The 16,752-nt window shown below is 45.0% G+C and overlaps 1 protein-coding gene across 2 annotated transcripts in view; it reads left to right on the top strand.

The window, feature by feature from the left end:
- Positions 1-16,752, top strand: part of pdzrn3b (PDZ domain containing RING finger 3b) — a 115,645-nt gene that overhangs the window by 9,773 nt on the left and 89,120 nt on the right. For both annotated transcript variants that reach the window (XM_061727936.1, XM_061727935.1), the window contains exon 3: positions 782-889. In XM_061727936.1, coding sequence (XP_061583920.1) covers positions 782-889 — 108 coding nt within the window. The remainder of the gene's footprint in view (positions 1-781; positions 890-16,752) is intronic.

The following is a 16,752-nucleotide window of genomic DNA, read 5'->3' as shown; positions in this document are numbered from 1 at the left end:
TCTTCAGTCTCTGGCTGTAATAAATAAATGTAATAAATGTAGTTAATAAAACCTTTCAGACTATGTCTTTATTTAGGGTTACACTCAAGTCTCTCTCTGATAATTAGTAAAAACTTGAATCTGCTTCTCCATAAAAACTTCTTTCAGGTCATAAAGTTTACAAAAGTTTACCTTGAACTATTTTGGAGTTCATGAATATGCCCCCCCCGCCCCCCCTTTTCCCTCCGGGTGTTGTTGACAACAGTAAACCCAGTAAATGCTGGATGAGACTGATTCATCTTCCCGTGTTGAAGAACAAGTCTTGATTACTTTTACTATTAAAACGACTTTATTATTGCTGAGTGAGGTGGATGTTTATTGTTCTGTTATTTATTCAGTTATTTAATAAAAAAAAACACCACAACAACAACCCCACTCTGACATTTCAACCTGGTTATCAGCAGTTGGGTATCACAACTCAGAGAAGTGGGTCTCTTGTTCCTAAAAAACGTACCCTGTAAGTTTCTAGCATTTATTTAATAGCTTTAGAAGAGATGCAGGTCTCATGTGGAATAATGTCGTCCACTGTTGGCTCATAACACATCGCCTAGCGTATAAAAAACAATGGAAATATGCTAAAAAGCTGTTAAACAGTCAAACTATAGGCGGGTGCACGTCTGTGGGAGGTTTTTAGAGTAATGTGCCAGGTTTTGAAAGCTTTCTTGACGGCATTGTTCTCCTCAGCAATATGAGCTCTGTGCTTACATTGTTCCATAGAAACTAACAGGAATCTAATCCACAGGACGACAATGACAGCACTTCAAATGAAGGGATCTTTGTATCCAAGATCGTTGAGAAGGGCTCAGCGGATAAGGAAGGAGGTCTTCAGATTCACGACAGAATAATAGAGGTATGTGACCGACATGTGAGGGGGGGACGGGTCTGGTGGGGGGGGGCATTGATGGTTAATGGCTCGTATGAATGTGTCAGTAACCTTCAATGATGATTTACACTCTGTTGTGTAAAGTAATCCCTGCAGGCAGCTTGTGTTTTTATTTAATGTGTTTGCGGGTCCCTTATAGCTCATTTAAACCATCCTTCATTGATTACAAGTCATTGCATCACTGCTGTTTCAAACACATTGTTTATGATTAATTTGGATCACAGATGCCTCCAGTATTTGTCTTTTCTGCCATTAAGCTAATTTATAGGCAGAAAACGTGCCGCTATGTAGTTTTGTGTCGTTCGGTCTCATTCATGAAGCGCGAGCAGATCAGATCCGTTGATGCGTGTTGTAGCAGTCGTTGAACTGTCGTAGCTCTGAACATGAGCAAAATCTCCCCCGCCTCCTCCGCCCGTGACGCTAGAGGGAATGAGTAGAAATATAACACATTCATCTGAGTCGAGTCCCATATTTAAGAGTGAGATTGTGTGTCTTAAAATGTCATTGAGTTGATTAAATCATCTTGATGCACGACCGACTCCCAAGCAGCGATCCGACCCGTGGTGGTTGAGCTCGGACCCGAGTGGCAGCATCCTCGTCTACGAACCCAAAAAGCTGTGCAGCTTGATCCTGGCGTGCTGTATCCTGCACAACATGACCCTGACACGAGGCCCACTAGTGCCAGAGATCCCTGATGAACCTGAGTGGCTGCAGAACCGGCTCAGAACCCCCCGATTAAGCTACTTGGACACACCAGCAACTTATTGAAGGATTCTTTAGTGAGCGGTTAATTGACCATTGACCAATTGTAAAAGCTAAAACATGCTCCACCGTCTCCTTAAGATCGACTTATTGGAGATAAAGAGCTTGATGTTGATGGGCTAATAAACTACACTTTGTGCTGTAGATTGTGTGAAAAGCAGCACGTTGCCTGGGTGCCACCATGTACAGCGATGTAACACAACAGGTACGGGCTGAGCTTCGGCGTTTGTCGACTCCTGGGGAGGCAATTGTTTCTGTCTCCAGTTGGAGAGGCAGCACAGTCATCTGCAGCAGAGTTTTGTCCTTTAATTCAACCTTATCTCAAATCGTTTTCGCTTCACCTCTCAAATGCTTTGTTGGAGAGATGAGAAGACATCACCTTCATAAGTCACCTCTTTCCAAGATTTCATTTACGATGTCTGTCTACCATACTGAACAGAGACCAGAGCAAAGGAGACACTTGTCTGAGCAGCTCACAAAGAAGTATATTACATTAAAAGCTATTAAAGGACTCTCCAAAAACCTTTATGCCATCCATCCATCCATCCGTCCATCCACCGTCTTCCACTTATGTGAGATCAGGTCGTGGGGGTAGCAGCCTAAGCAGGGAAGCACAAACTTCCCTCTCCTCAGATACTTTATCCAGCTCATCTGGAGGATCCCAAGCTGTTCCCAGGGCAGCCAAGAGAGAGAGTCCCTCCAGCGTGTCCTGGGATACCCTGCAAAGGAAGCTAAATCTCGCCGCTTTTATCCACGATCTCATTCTTTCGGCCACTGTCCACAGCTCGTGACCATAGGTGAGGTTATGAATATTGTTAAGATGTATAAGAACTGTCAAAACTCCATGAAAGAAGATCTAAGCTGACCCCGCCACTAAAAGAAAACAGGAAATAAAACAGACTCCAATTTGTTAAGATGAATTTTGACAAGCCTCAAAGTTCCTGGGAGAATGTCCTTAGGGTGCATTTGCACTACCTCTGTTTTATCGAAGCCGTGCTCGGGCACGATCGACTCCGGTCTCAGTCGTGCTTCAGCACGATCGCATCCTTGTACATACGTCATCAGATCATTAAATTAAGTGCCTGTTTGTTTCTCGAAACACGTGTGGTCTCAGAGAATCAGCACACTGTAGAGAACGGCATAGAAGGTATGACGACGGCGACATCTCTGACATTGTGATGGGGGGGTTTAAGGCCTCTCACATCTTTTGGATTTCTGGATTATGTTGCATTGCTGTTTAATAATTGTCACAGGAAGCTACAGCATCTACCTGCCTTGAATATGGGCCTTGAATCTGTGAGGGAACAATAACGTCAAGGTATGTCTGCTGCAAAATGTGCTGCAATTTGGTCCCGAATTTCCCGCGGTGGGCTGCGGATGTGACGTCACATGACGCTGCATGCGCGTTCTCCCCGTTCTCCCGTGCCGGCTTCGCTGTTGGCTGCAGTACCCCCAACGGCCGCCGTAGCGCTAATGAGTCTCATTTCTTATTCTTGCCTCAAGCTCCTTTAAATGTTCTATAGAGATTTACATTTTGTGCCACAAAATCATAAGCTGAGGCTGCCGCCATTTCTGTCCATGCCAGTTTCATTTGTATTACTAAAAAACTATTCAGTTGACTCAAACAAGCAGACATTTTAAATTTAATATTTCGGTAGAATGTTGCCGACGAAGCTGTCGCTCTCTCCAGTTCTCCGTTGGTGTATCTACGAATGGTAAAGTGATGGCTTTACGTGGGCATCACAGCAGCTGGGCCGAGGTGAAACCGAGGCCAGCCGGTCTGTCTTTGGTTGTGGCGAGTGAGCGAGCCCTGCCTTTGCTTCCCAGCGAACACGTCTCCAGAAACGGGAGCTGTGGAGCATCTTCACCTCGCTTTGAGGCACAACGTTGCATGAAAGGCCACCTCGCCCTGAGGTCAGCTGGAGGGATGTGTTGAGAAAGTCCACATCACAAGGGCGGCTTTATAGAGCAACCAGCATGCTACACAATGCCTGCTTTGAAATGAGGGGTTTGTGGGATTATAAGTGTATATTACCGCCTGCCGCAAGATGACAAATATGGTTTGTTGCAGGCTTTATTGTCAAACCTCAGGAAATTGCCTCAGAGCATTTTGAACAGCGCATTGCTTGCAGAGATGTGTTTACAAGAAAAAAGAGGACTCCAACATCTGGACTGTGTTGATGGCTCTATCCCGTCGTTCTTGTTGTCAAATTTTAACTACATGCAAAAAGATGCCACAAGCCTTTGGGCACGGGCTGCACGCCGTGGCTCTAATTAATGCGGTTTTAAATACGGCAGCAAGTAGAACGTCAGTTCATCCTCAGTTATATGACGGAGACGCTTCTCAATCAGTTAGAACGGTTTTGAATTTCTTACTTTTTATTTCGTTTTTCAGTTTGATTATTTCAGTTTTGCTTTAGTTTGTAGTTTGTCTTATTCTTCGTTCACTGTAATGCTCCCAGTTGGCTCATGTCTACAGGTGGGTCCCTAGCCGATGCTCGCTAATAAGAGTTATGTACGTCCTGGACTGAGCATTACACAGTAAAGGCAGGAAGGTGAGGTACAGGAAGGCTGGGGAAGGGCCCCGGTGTTGGATGTGCTGGTTGTGGTTACCTGAGAAGGTAACTTTTGTAGGTTTTAGTGCTGACATTGCCCTTTTTTTTTTTTTACTTCAGGAAGAGTGAGTGCAGCTTTTGCTTTAAGATGACGCTACACTTGTGTTTGTCTTGTTTTTAATCTATTGCTGAAGAAGCTCTGAAGTGGATGAGAGCTGCAGAGTAAGAGGGGGGTAGAAGGAGGTAGCAGAACACCTTGTTATATTTCAATGTTCCTTTCACTAGGTCATGCTTTATTTGACAAAACTAAAAAAAGGTGTATAATTTATCCACTGAACTGGAAATGCCCAGACAGCTCAGGGGTGATATTGCATATTAGTTATTTTCATTAATGGGGGTAACTTGATCATGGAGATGGTTCGTATTTCGAAGACTGTTTCTTTGTTGAAGTAGAAAAAATCCATGTCATGGATTTTAGCCCAGAAGAAATGCAATGTCATGACACAATTAGCAGTTGTGTGGATTACATCTTTAACCCCAGGTGATTGGGTCTTCAAAGGAAGTAAATCTGAATACCCTCGAGGCAGTTTCATGCTCGTGTTTCTGAACACACGGCTGGAAACCAACAGCCGGCAACTCTGTCCTATTTAGCGTCCTATGTTGGTTGTTGCACATTAGAGATGCAAAATCCGTTCAATCGAGTCTCTCGTCTTATCCTCAGGAAGTGGCATTGCCCATGGTCTTTGGAGACAAGTATTTAGAGTTGGTTAGATGGTGCAACCTTTCACTCATGGTATTCTCCTATTTAGAAATCGCTCAGTGTCCTGCCCTACTCTACCAATAACAGTGACTGGTGCCACAAAATAAAACAAAAAAATCCTCAGAATTGAACCAGAACCAGAGTGGAAAGTAATTCACTCTAACGGGCATGGTGGTGGTGTAACCTAAAATAAAGTTTGCCCTTTTCTAACACATGAGAACTATTTTCCAACTTTAAAGGTAGTACTTAAGTACGAGTAATTTTGACACCCGTGCGCAGGCCATAGCATGGCCCTTAGGCCTGGTGTTGAAAAGATCGATTCTCCGATTTTAAATCGATTCTCATATTAATTCCTAAAAACCGATTCATATGTCTAAAGATCGATTTAAAAAAAAATATATATATATATTTTATTTTTTTTTTTGTTTTTTTTTATTCATTACATTACAACTTTTGGTACTTTTTTGTTTATGCCCTAAAAGGGAATATTTTGTTGGACACGAGAATAACTGGTGCCATGTTTTTGCCTTTAAATATGTTTAAAGGTATGAAAACATTAAAGTGTTAGGTTATAATTGCATAAATTGTCTATATTTCTTTGCTTTATATACTGTCTTGGGGTTACATTTGCATAAATGTTAAAAACCAAATTCTCAAAAATGGGGAAAAAATAAAAGCGATTTCTTTCGTCCTCTGTTTCCTCCCTGGATCTGTTTGATAATTCTGACCCACGATGTTTCTGAAAGCAGTTCTATCAACATTCTGGGAGCTGATTGGTCCTTACAGCATCATTAGCTGCCAATACTTGCTGTTGAATCTCAATATTATACTAGTATTAATATGTTGCATAACTAGACAGTCATATAATTCATGCAACAGCTGAAAAAACAGTTTTATTAACAGTAACTCAAATCAATATCGAATCGGATCGTGATAATCGATTCTGAATCTTAAGAATCGGAATCGAATCGATTCTTGATATTTGAATCGATCCCCAGCCCTAGTGGCCCTGCTGTGGATATCCAATGCTACGTAAAGGTCGATCCCGTTAAATGGGCCAATGAAATGCTCATCTGCCTGAGCAGAGAACCACAGCACTGTCAACAACCCCACAGTTGTTTTCTCTTCCTCGAGCAGAGGTGTTAGTTCCAGTAAGTCTATATGGATGTAGCATGGACATGATGATCCATGGCTCGTCCCACTATAACAGGCTCTTAGCGGGGGAGTGTGATAGCAGATGGCCACCCCCTAACAGAGCTACAGACTGCTATGAATCACTAGATGAATACCTCCTTGTTCAGATAGACATTTTCTCATAAAGCCTTGAGCTGTGTTTGCTTTTGCTCGTCCTTCCACACACTGAAAAATGGGGCACTCTGGCCAGGATCTGCTCATGTTTGCTGCAGGATTTCATAATTAAGTTCTGATTCTGTTGCGGTCGGATTGCTCTGGTGAGGGGGCTGTTGTGTGCACGCGGTTTATTTTTTCTCATCAAGTGGTTATTTACGTGAAAATGTTTCCCATGTAAATTCAATCCCGGCACTTCATCTCCAGGCTCTCTTGCCGTTGTGCAATACTGGAGCCGGGAAATGTAGTTTCCAGTGAAAATGACTGGAACATCTTTGCTTGCACAATGTGACTAAGTCTGTGTTGCAATCTGGGAGTGAGCAGGGCCGGGCTCTCGGGGTGAGAGGGATGTTTTCTGAGTGTCCCTCAAGTGTGAAAATGGGAAGAGAAGCGAGGCGCCCGGGCCGATGTTGTAAACGTCACCTTGTAAATCCTCTGCAAACGCTCTCAGGTCACAGAGGTTGACCAGCAACAACTACTTTAAAATAAACTGACACCGGGGCATGTCATTTCTGTGTGGGCCGTTAGAGGCCCGACTCTGTCTCAACTTAGACCGTGTTTATGGAAATGTGTGAATTTGATGTCAGTGTGGTAGAAAAATGGACATTTGAAAGATGTTTAAAACAAAGCTCTTGTTCTGGCAGCTGCTCGTTATCACAAGGTGTACCGACCAAGGACGATGAGCAGAGCTTTAAAACTGATCACTACAACTGCATTAGCCGGCACGTTTTCAGATGTCACATTTAGTTTTACCCCTTTTTTTGTGATATGTCCTCGGTAAAGTAGCACGAAGGAGCATTTGTCATTTTTAGCTCGTTGCCCCCACCCCCTGACAAGCGGGTTTGGCCTCTTACTCAGTCATTCTCTCATTTTCTTCATTTTCTTCCAGAGGCTCAGCATCGCCTCTGCCATGATGTCCACTGTACCATTGTTGTCAATGTGTGGCAGAGGGCTGTAAGTGATTTGCAATTGTCGTAGCAGTTGTCCAGAGCAGAGACAACTGGGACAGCAGTCAAAACCGGGCGAGGCTGGTTGTAGCTGATAGCAGGGACGGAAGACTGCAAGAGCCAGATGACTCTTCCTAAAATTTTGCAAATATTAAATTCTATAAAACAGGCGGTAGGTCCATAAGAATGCTTCATAAAATCTGGTGGCTGCATCTCAGAACTCCTTAAAAAAAGGTTCTTCATTTCACGTCAGAATCACAACGACAACAAATTATTTTCAAGGAGTACGTTTTACGTAATGGAACAAGATATTTGTTATTGTATTTTTATACCATTTTGGTATTCTAGTGAAACTGGAACAGATATTTTAACAGGAGAGTCTTTTGTGCTTCTTTAAGGTAAAGGTGGAGGAATGTGGTTAAAAGGTGCTCAAGGTTCTGAGGACTCTGTTAAAAATGCAAAACAGGCTTCTCCAATTACACCTATTCTATTAGCAATTACTGTAGCATATAAACTGTAATGAAGCACTAGTCCTGCGACTCAAACATTAGCCTTATTAAGTCAGAACAACCTCTGTTAAATCGTCTCGTTTCTGTGGTCAGGGTTAGGTTCTAACTAACTCCATGGCAGAAGATAAAAACCATGAGACATGGAAGTAAAAGGGACCTGCAGCACATGAATATGACTCTCAGGCAGCGCATTTGCTGTTTTATTCCCTGAACCGCAGCGTATGAGTTGCGAGGCTACCCACAGTGAAGCCCGAAGTGTCTCAAACTTCCCGACAGTGCCTTCGGGATCAGGTTACCAGGCCACAGAAGGCAGAAACCCGTCCAGAGAGCAGTCAACGTTGACTAACAGCAATGTGAAGTCATCTGTGCTGGAAGTCAGAACGTCACTCAGCCTTTTATTCCTTTTTTGGTGTTTTGATCACCGTCGGAAATTGAGAACAAAAGCAGTCTTTTATCTTTTGGCTGGTCTCCAACGTGGCATTCTTACACCTGTGATGACAGACATTTTAGGTCTGTTGTACCTTCAGTACTACCTAGGAACGCTTCCACGCTGCATGGACATGTACAGGGTGTACCGATGGCTCCTCTCACTTGGCTTTTTTACATCATAAAGTAATCTAAGAGTTGTTATGTCGAAAGGTGTGAAGCTTAAGGTTGCGTGCAAAACAAATGTCAGTTGTATAACTGAATGGCAGTACTGTCGGACCAAATTGCCACCAGGTTGCTTCAGCACATGGTATCTCCAGTAGGACATGTGCCAAATGTTTCCTGGGTGTTATTTCTGATGTGGATGTCGAAGTTATTTCCCTAAGGGGGATCACATGTTGTTTGGCATTTCGAGGCAAGAAGCAGTCCTTTGTCAGCTCCTTTATTGGATTTCGGCCCCCATGCATGCAGTGCGTTTATTCCCCTGATGGGAAAGCTGAATGCGGCCCTGCTCTGTGGCTCCTGACTGGCCCTAGACAGGATGAATCCACCCCAGGCTAAGTGGGCCAATCCTAGCAGTGAGCCACATTCCTGTGCCCCGTGGTCTAGCTGGGGCCGGAGCAGGACATTAAATCAAATCTAACTTTAAAGAGTCCATAATCAGCTTCTGGTGGCTGCCACTGCCCTATGCAGAGCTGGTTTTAAGAATTGAGGACAGGCACATCTTTGTTTTCCATTGCTCCATATGTGTGGAGGGGAGGTGGGGGGGGCTTTTTAAGACCTGTAGTCGTCTCAGTGGGGAGATGGTGTGAGGTGAGCTTATAACTCGCCTCAGCCAGAGAGCGGCTTTTGTCTGTGTTTTCCTATTTCTTCATTGTGTTTTCCACTTCCTTTAAATAGCCAGAGTCCTCAGAGAGCGAATTGATGCTTGATGATTTTTGTGGAGACGTCGAGTCTGGGCATAAACTGTACACCCCCCGCTGGAGCTGCTGGGTTCATTTATGACCCCTGAAAGGTTTAAAAGGGGGCAGAAATAGACAGGTATATTTAAAACCAATTTTCCTGCCAATCACCAGCCAATGAATCAGCAGCAACAGGCTCGGGCTGCTCTGCCAGCAGCTCCTGACCCCAAAGGCTGCTCGGACTGCCCACCGACTCCTAATTAACTACCCTCAATTAAACCCTAATAGGCTGATTAACAGAGCCTTAGTTGCACTGTAATGGCCCGTCATTTCCTCCCAGTGCCCCTCATTAATGCATCCTGGCTGGAGCACGCTAACCGCCGCCCACTCTCTCCCGCTCCCTCTTTTACCAGCGCAACGTAAAAGACTCAGAGGTTTGAATCTTTCTCAAACATTCAGACATTTATATAGAATTTGTTTGCCACAATGAATTTATCAGTCTGGATTTGGAAACCACACCAGGATCGCATTGCTTTCCTTCTCAACAACCCTTAAAATGTACCCCTTTGACTCTGGGACTTGCAACCCGTACTCGGCGTGCATCCCCCTCATTGCTTTGCTCTGACCTACCTGCCCTCATCTCACGCTGGGCTGTTATCTGCTGGGCTGGTTGCTGCTTGACCGCAGCATCGTCAGCACTTTTGCAGCTGAAGCTTACAGCGTTCAGCCCCCAGTGAGGGTAAGCCTCCGTTCTCTGTCCTCAGGAAACGCATGAGCGGTCCAGCCAGACATCACCTGGATTAGCAAGGTCAGCTTCAGGTGGTGGACAACCAAAAATGCTAATGAGGATTGAGCTAGTGGGGCTTTGCTAGAGAATATCAGGCCGGACGGTGCTACTGTGCAGGAAACCCCAGTGATTGGGTTGGGATGATACGCATGATAGGAGGTGTATATTAGGGCTGGGCGATATATCGAGATTTTAATATATATCGATATATTTTCAAACGCAATATGGTACGTGACAATATTGTTTATATCGATTTAAAAAAAAAAAAAAAAAAAAAAATTTTATGATTTTGATATAGCTTATTTTGTGACAAATTGACTTGAATGTTTTATTTGAGATTTGCACAAATGTTTTGCACAACTGTCAACCTCAGTGGAAAAGTCTGCCTGTTACTGTCTACATTGTATTAATTGCAGTGTATTTTAATGTAATTGTTATGCAAGAAAGGGATATTTGTTTTATTTTATTCAAGAAGCATTTTTATTCTATATATGCAGGCAGTTTATTTTTATTTCATTTGTTTTATACATTTTGATATTGTGCAGACCTCTGTTAATAAAGGTACCTGTGTGACATTTGACACGAGGCTTTGTATTAAAACTGACTGTTTTTTTAAGGGTTTGCCTCAGAAAAAAATGAAGCTAACAGAGATGCTATGCTATAATGCTTTGGGGGAAACCCCAATTATGGCACAGAAAAAATATCGATATATTTCGAGTATCGCCATTCAGCTAGAAAATATCGAGATATGACTTTTGGTCCATATCGCCCAGCCCTAATAGGAGGTGTATATATACGATGAATATCTGTAGATCAATGCTTCTTAGTCCCGGTACACGGTACCACTGCCCTGCATGACTTAATAAACGGGTCAGAACCTGATGGTGATCCATTCATTTGAGAGAGGAAAACATCTAAAACATGATGCTGATTATCACTGATGGATATAAATGGTACATCATCACTTTGACTACACTCGAGAGGCCACAGCTTGATGTAGACATCGTTGCTGCAGTTTTGTTCTCTTTCCTTCCCTCCGTAACTTCATCAAAAATAAGTCAGCGAGTCAATATTTCAGAGAATCCCAGCAGAACCCGTCAGAACCGGCAGCACATCACTGCAACGGCATAAAACAATCGGCTTAATCAAAGTGACGGCAGCTGTCACCACATCCATCCCTGTTGTGTAGACCACATGTCGTGCTAGAACATTTGAGAAGTTGTAAATCTGTGGCTCGGTTCCCGCCGTTGAAAAGACAGATTTATTTTTCTGGAACAATAAAGTACGTTTGCCGGGTAGCTTTTCAGGTCGGCTCTTCAGCGTGCGGCCTCTGTAGACGTGGTGTGTTATTCTTTGAGCTGATGGAGGCATGACGGCCAACATAAAAACCGGGGAGTGTTGAGTAAGGCAGCGCTCCATGCGGGGAAATCACTTAAGTGGAGGAGCGTGCTGCCAGCTCAAATATAAATCACGAGATGTTGACATGTTTGCTGAAGTCTGACTTTTCTTTTTTCGTCAAGTAGCGGTTCAGTTGAACAATGGCCGCGGTTGTGCCGCGCCCGACACGACCGGGTCCTCATGAGACCGTTTTATTGCTGGTTCCAACAGCACGATGACACACGGAGGGACTTTCCTGCTTCGGTGCGCTCATTCCACGCCTCGCCAGTATTTGCTCCTCAGGAAATTGGCATATGCTGACAGTAATTTAAACATGGTTCATGTGGCAATGTTGGATCCAACACAGGTCCTACGGCAGATTACAGGCTATATACTGTATGTCACCCATCAATCACAGCTCCGGAGCGCCTGTCATCCTCTCATACGGAACCAGCTGTAGCTCCAGAGGGGATGAGATGGACTTCATCTCCTTTCTCACAGCTCTGCATGACTTTAATATCAAGTCGCTGTTAATCGACAACAATCGGTGCCAGGAGAAGGGATTAAGAGAGCCTTCATCTCGTTTGTAACTCCTGAAATCCTCAAGCTCAATCGGCTCTTCAAAACATAAAAGGTTTAACGAGTATCTGGATAACAGAGGTCAAACGATTTACTTTTAATCCTGCTAGTTCCTCTCAAGTAAATGAATGCCTCAGCTGAAAAGAGCTGCTTCAGTTGTGAGCAGAGCCCCCAAAGTCTCCATGCTGGGTCTGGGAGGCGTCGGACGGCTCCACTCAAGGGTACTTTACAAAAGTCTAGTTTTAAACTAAGCCGCGGCCGTGTGTAGCTACTGGTTTTAGGGTATGGAACTACCGTCTCAACTGGACTCCGCCCTCCTCTTCTGTGAGCTGGGCCTCGCCTGACAGGACGGAGAAGCTGTCTCCACCTCTAGGCCTGTGTTGAAAAAATCAATTTTCGGATTCTAAATCGATTCTCATATTAATTCCTAAAAAATCGATTCTTATGTCTAAAGATCGATATTTTATTTTTATTTTTTATTTTTTATTCCCCCCCCCCCCCCCCCCCCTTCATTTTCTTTTCATTTCTCAACTTTATTCCCAGTAGTCGGACACACAGTTTGTCATGACACTTCTGAAAAATGCCGGGTGCTTCATGGCAATATGTGTGCGTGGTGACAGAATAAATTAGATACGCTAAAATGATTTGTTTACTGCATGAACTGTTGCAATTTTTCTTTTTTGCACTTTAAATGGATATTGAAAGGCCTGTTTGAGTTATTTATTTCTTAGTGATTTCACAATAATTATTGTGAAATTATTATTTCACTAGTTATTTTACAGTCATATAATTCAGGCAACAGCTCAAAAAACATTTGAAATAACACTAAGCCAAATCAATATCGAATCGGATCGAATCATGATAATCGATTCTGAATATTAAGAATCGGAATGGAATCGATTCTTGACATTTGAATCGATACCCAGCTCTATCCACCTCCATCCTCATCTGGGCCTGTGATGCTCTGAGACTGAGGGGAGCACAGAGAAGATGAGGAGCAGGAACTCCCCAAATAAACGCATTCACACATAATTCTGTATCTGCTTCACAACAGCAGACTTACTCACCTTCGTAGCTGCTACGAAAAACAGTATTAAGAAAACACACCTAACTGAGCTGCAGACATGTTCAAGGCTACAACGTGGGAAAAATGATGATGACGTAACTTGATGTAACTTTGTTTGTATTTGAGTTTATTGGATGATCTGCAGGAGGCCGCTGTGCTCAGCGCCGTCCTCGTGCAGAATCAGGTCGCGTGTAGCTGGAAGGTTGATGGCGTCTCTGGGGGGGCGTCGTATTGCTTTTTTATTGCCCAGATGCAGGTGATTTGAGGAGCCGCAGCAGGGGTCATGGGTCGCTGCTGCTCGCTGTCCTGAGGTACGACTGCAGTACCGTGGCCTCGGCCCATTCTGCTGCCAGCTGTTAGGTTTCATCCACCCAGGCTCCGTCTGGACCCGGCAGATGCAGCGCTGACGTCACCAGACATAATCGCCCTCCTCTAGATGACAGATGTTCAATAATATCTGGCCTGATTGAAGACATGAACGCAGGCTAATTTAGACAATGTTCTGCTGATGCATCTCGACATGACATGTGGCTGCGCGGTCGTCCTGCGCTGCGACATGAAGCAGAGCAACACCTCCTCCCATTCTCTCTGCATGGGGGCACTGGAGCAGAGCCGTCTGGGAGATTTGCGAGGCCCTGTGCGAAATGGCTGGGGGGGGCCCTCGAAATTTTTTGGGGTTTTTCGGGTCGGATCGGGTGTCTATATGCACAATTTTAACTCTCCAATTAGCAAAATACTGGATACCTTCCCGTGCCTCATAATCATCTCCTCTTGCCTCGACGCGGGGCCTCGCGGCTGCTTGAGACCCGGTCGGATCGGTGATTTTTGTAACAAATTTATCAAACAAGCCTTTCAGAGAGGCATTAAACTCTTCCATTTTCTTTAGTTTTTTTCTTTTTTCATCCCCTGATGGAAATTTCCTGAATCTGTCTCGTTCTCTCGACATTGTGTGACAGTTTGTTCCAACTCCACCCGTCTGGATCAGAGCAGCTTGTGTCTGCGCCTGGTCTGACGCAGTTGTATTGAACAACAGACACGCGCATCATTGCACATATATTTATTGATATGCACAGACTAGTACACATTTAGGTCTGTAATGGAACGTGATTGTTGATATTTATAAGGGAAAAAAGGAAAAAAAAAACGGCAAAAAAAAAAAAGTCCCATAGGGCGAGGCCCCTTGGGGCGCGAGGCCCCTTGGGGCGCGAGGCCCCGTGCGGTCGCACGGTTCGCACACCCCTTGCGGCGGCCCTGCACTGGAGGACCACTCACTGTCTGCAGTGAGTGGTCCTCCCCCGTCTGCTATGGTGAACCAGCGGTGGCCACAGTTGCACGCCGGGGAAGCCTGGCGTCTCTGGTCAGAATGCTTCCCTCACTTCAATCCTGAAAACAGGAGCCGCTTCAGAGCTCCCACCGGTCCCGGCCATCCTACCCGGCAGATGTGCAGAACCGTTGATTGCTTTGTTGCTTTCGTCTTACGAAGGCGTGCGAATGCACTGGTTTTCCTGTTGCTCCTCGTTCCCCTCTAGGACTGGTGCTTCAGTCCGAACCAGCTCGTTCAGCAAGTTTTTCAGGGAAAGGGAGGAAAAAACAGCGAGCTTTCTGCAGGCGCCTCCATCAGACGTCTCTGCTTACGTCTTTATCTCCTTTCCATTCTTTTGGAGGTGAGTTCCTCTGCGTGGAGGTAGTGAGGGATCTCCACACCTCCTTTTCTGTGGGGAAAAATACAGGTGCACTTTGTATGAGCGCAGACTTCCCGTTACTGTTACCTGTGCATGCAACGATAGATGCCACATGAAGAGCAGCACTTTCTGAGTATTTGACTGGCTGAGCTTGAAAGGAGCAGCTCCAGTTAGCTTTGAGTACTCAGAGCCCATCTGTGAATAAATGTACAGTCCAAAAAACACCCCCCACCCCCCGTCTTCACACCGGCCTTTCTGAATCCGGATTCTTCTGACTTTTTAAATGGTGTACCTTGTACCTCGTACCTCGTACCTGGGGTTAAATAGGTAGTATCCACATTCCTGCAGCTTTTTGACATATGATCGCACTCGGGGAGAGAAAAACGCTGGCAGGTTGAGGAGAAGCCCAGGACCACCGGCCGAGGGCTCGGAGCTCGGAGCCAAGGCCAACGCCAAGGTGCCACTAAAGATGCCTGTTCCCCCCTGGAACACAGCGCTGCTTTGACTGCAGCCTCAGCAGGAAGAGGGAATGTCAGCGCCGTGCCAGTGGCAGCCATTTTGTTTTGCATGTTGGAATGAGATCCAAAGTTTTGCTTCTTCCCCTCTCGGGATTCCAGCCGGGCAGCAGCATGACTGATATGTGCAGGTGGTGAGGGGTACCCCCCTGAGGAAGACCCCCTGGTTTCCCCCCCTTTGAAAACAGCAGCAGTCTGGAAGCAGAACGTCAGAGTGAACAAACAAACAAAAAGAAGTGTAATTTAAAGTCTAATGTCTTTAACGTCATGCATGTCCAGCTGGACAATAGGCCTTTTGTCGGTCCATGCCGGCTCTGTTTCTTTTTAACACTCGTAATACCATAAGCCGCGCTGCCTTGGGTTTACTCTCAAACAGGGACGTTAAGCCTTTAGTCTCTGCCGTTTCCACATGGCCGTCCTCTGCAGCAGTTCACCCTGAAAATAAAGTGCTGAGAGAGAAGATGGAAAAATGATTTCAGGGCGAAGCACGCGGTGGTTTTTTTTTCTGCCGCGTCCTGAACCGTAGACCTGTGCTTCTGCCCGGCACGTACCGTCAAGAGGGAACGTTTTTAACTCTAACTTTCTCAAATAAGCGCCGCAGAACATCTGATTAGACGCAGATTGTCTGAGATCATTTACTCTGCAGAAAGTCGGGGGATCTGTCAAGCACCAGATTGCCACCATCTCTCCAGCGTGGCTAAGATTTGCCGCTGATACGTGTTTTGTCTTTTGTTTTCATATCATCTGGCCTCATCTGGCCCTCTGCTGCCAGAACATGCACTTTTGGTGATAACGCTACAAAAAACATGGAAAATATGAGAGCTCAGGAATCCAGCCACCTGAAGCGGGGCCGATGAAGATAAAGCAGAATGGGGCTGAAGTGAGGAGGAGGAGGGGAAGGGGGGGGCATGGCGACGTTTTCGATTTCAAACGTCCTCGAGAACGTGAAGTTAAACGTCCTTCCTTCATTAGTTGTGGTGAAAGCGGGGCAATGATTGAATTTTCCTCTGGCATCATCAAAGGCAGTGCTCTGGTTCTTCTGGAAGGGAGGGAGAGCTTGTTTTAAACTCAGACCCCCCCCCAAAAAACACACACACACACTGTCTATGCTATATCAGGCCAGCAGCTGCTGTTTCTCAGCAGAGGCATGCATGCAGCCAGGGATCGGCCTCCACGCACCCCAGATCCTACACACCGCCCTTTATTTGGGGGGGGGGGGTCTTCTCCATCCTTCCATTAAGCTTTTGTAAAAGAAATTAAAAGATTTATCCCTGTCTCATGTGAAACTGTGGTGTAGGGCTGCACGATTCTGGACAAAATGTGAATCACGATTTTTTTGCTTAGAATTGAGATCACGATTCTCTCACTTATGACTTTAACTTTGCAACAGCTGAACAAAAATATAATAACAATAAACATCTCTTGTCTTCTTTACACAAACCTTTGAATAATTTAAACAATAATAACAATTTTGAACAATATTTGTTCCTCCCTGAGTTGAACACCCTTTCAGAAAGGGGACTTGTAACAGATCCTGTAGTTCTGAGGCAACAAATTATTCCTCTGGCTGGGATGAACCCCCCATTGCCTTTTGCTGCTATTAAGAAGCTGCCGAT

The sequence above is a fragment of the Cololabis saira genome, chromosome 8, assembly GCF_033807715.1.
Source record: "Cololabis saira isolate AMF1-May2022 chromosome 8, fColSai1.1, whole genome shotgun sequence".
In the NCBI taxonomy this organism is placed as follows: domain Eukaryota; kingdom Metazoa; phylum Chordata; class Actinopteri; order Beloniformes; family Belonidae; genus Cololabis; species Cololabis saira.
This window is presented reverse-complemented; position numbering and strand designations above follow the sequence as displayed.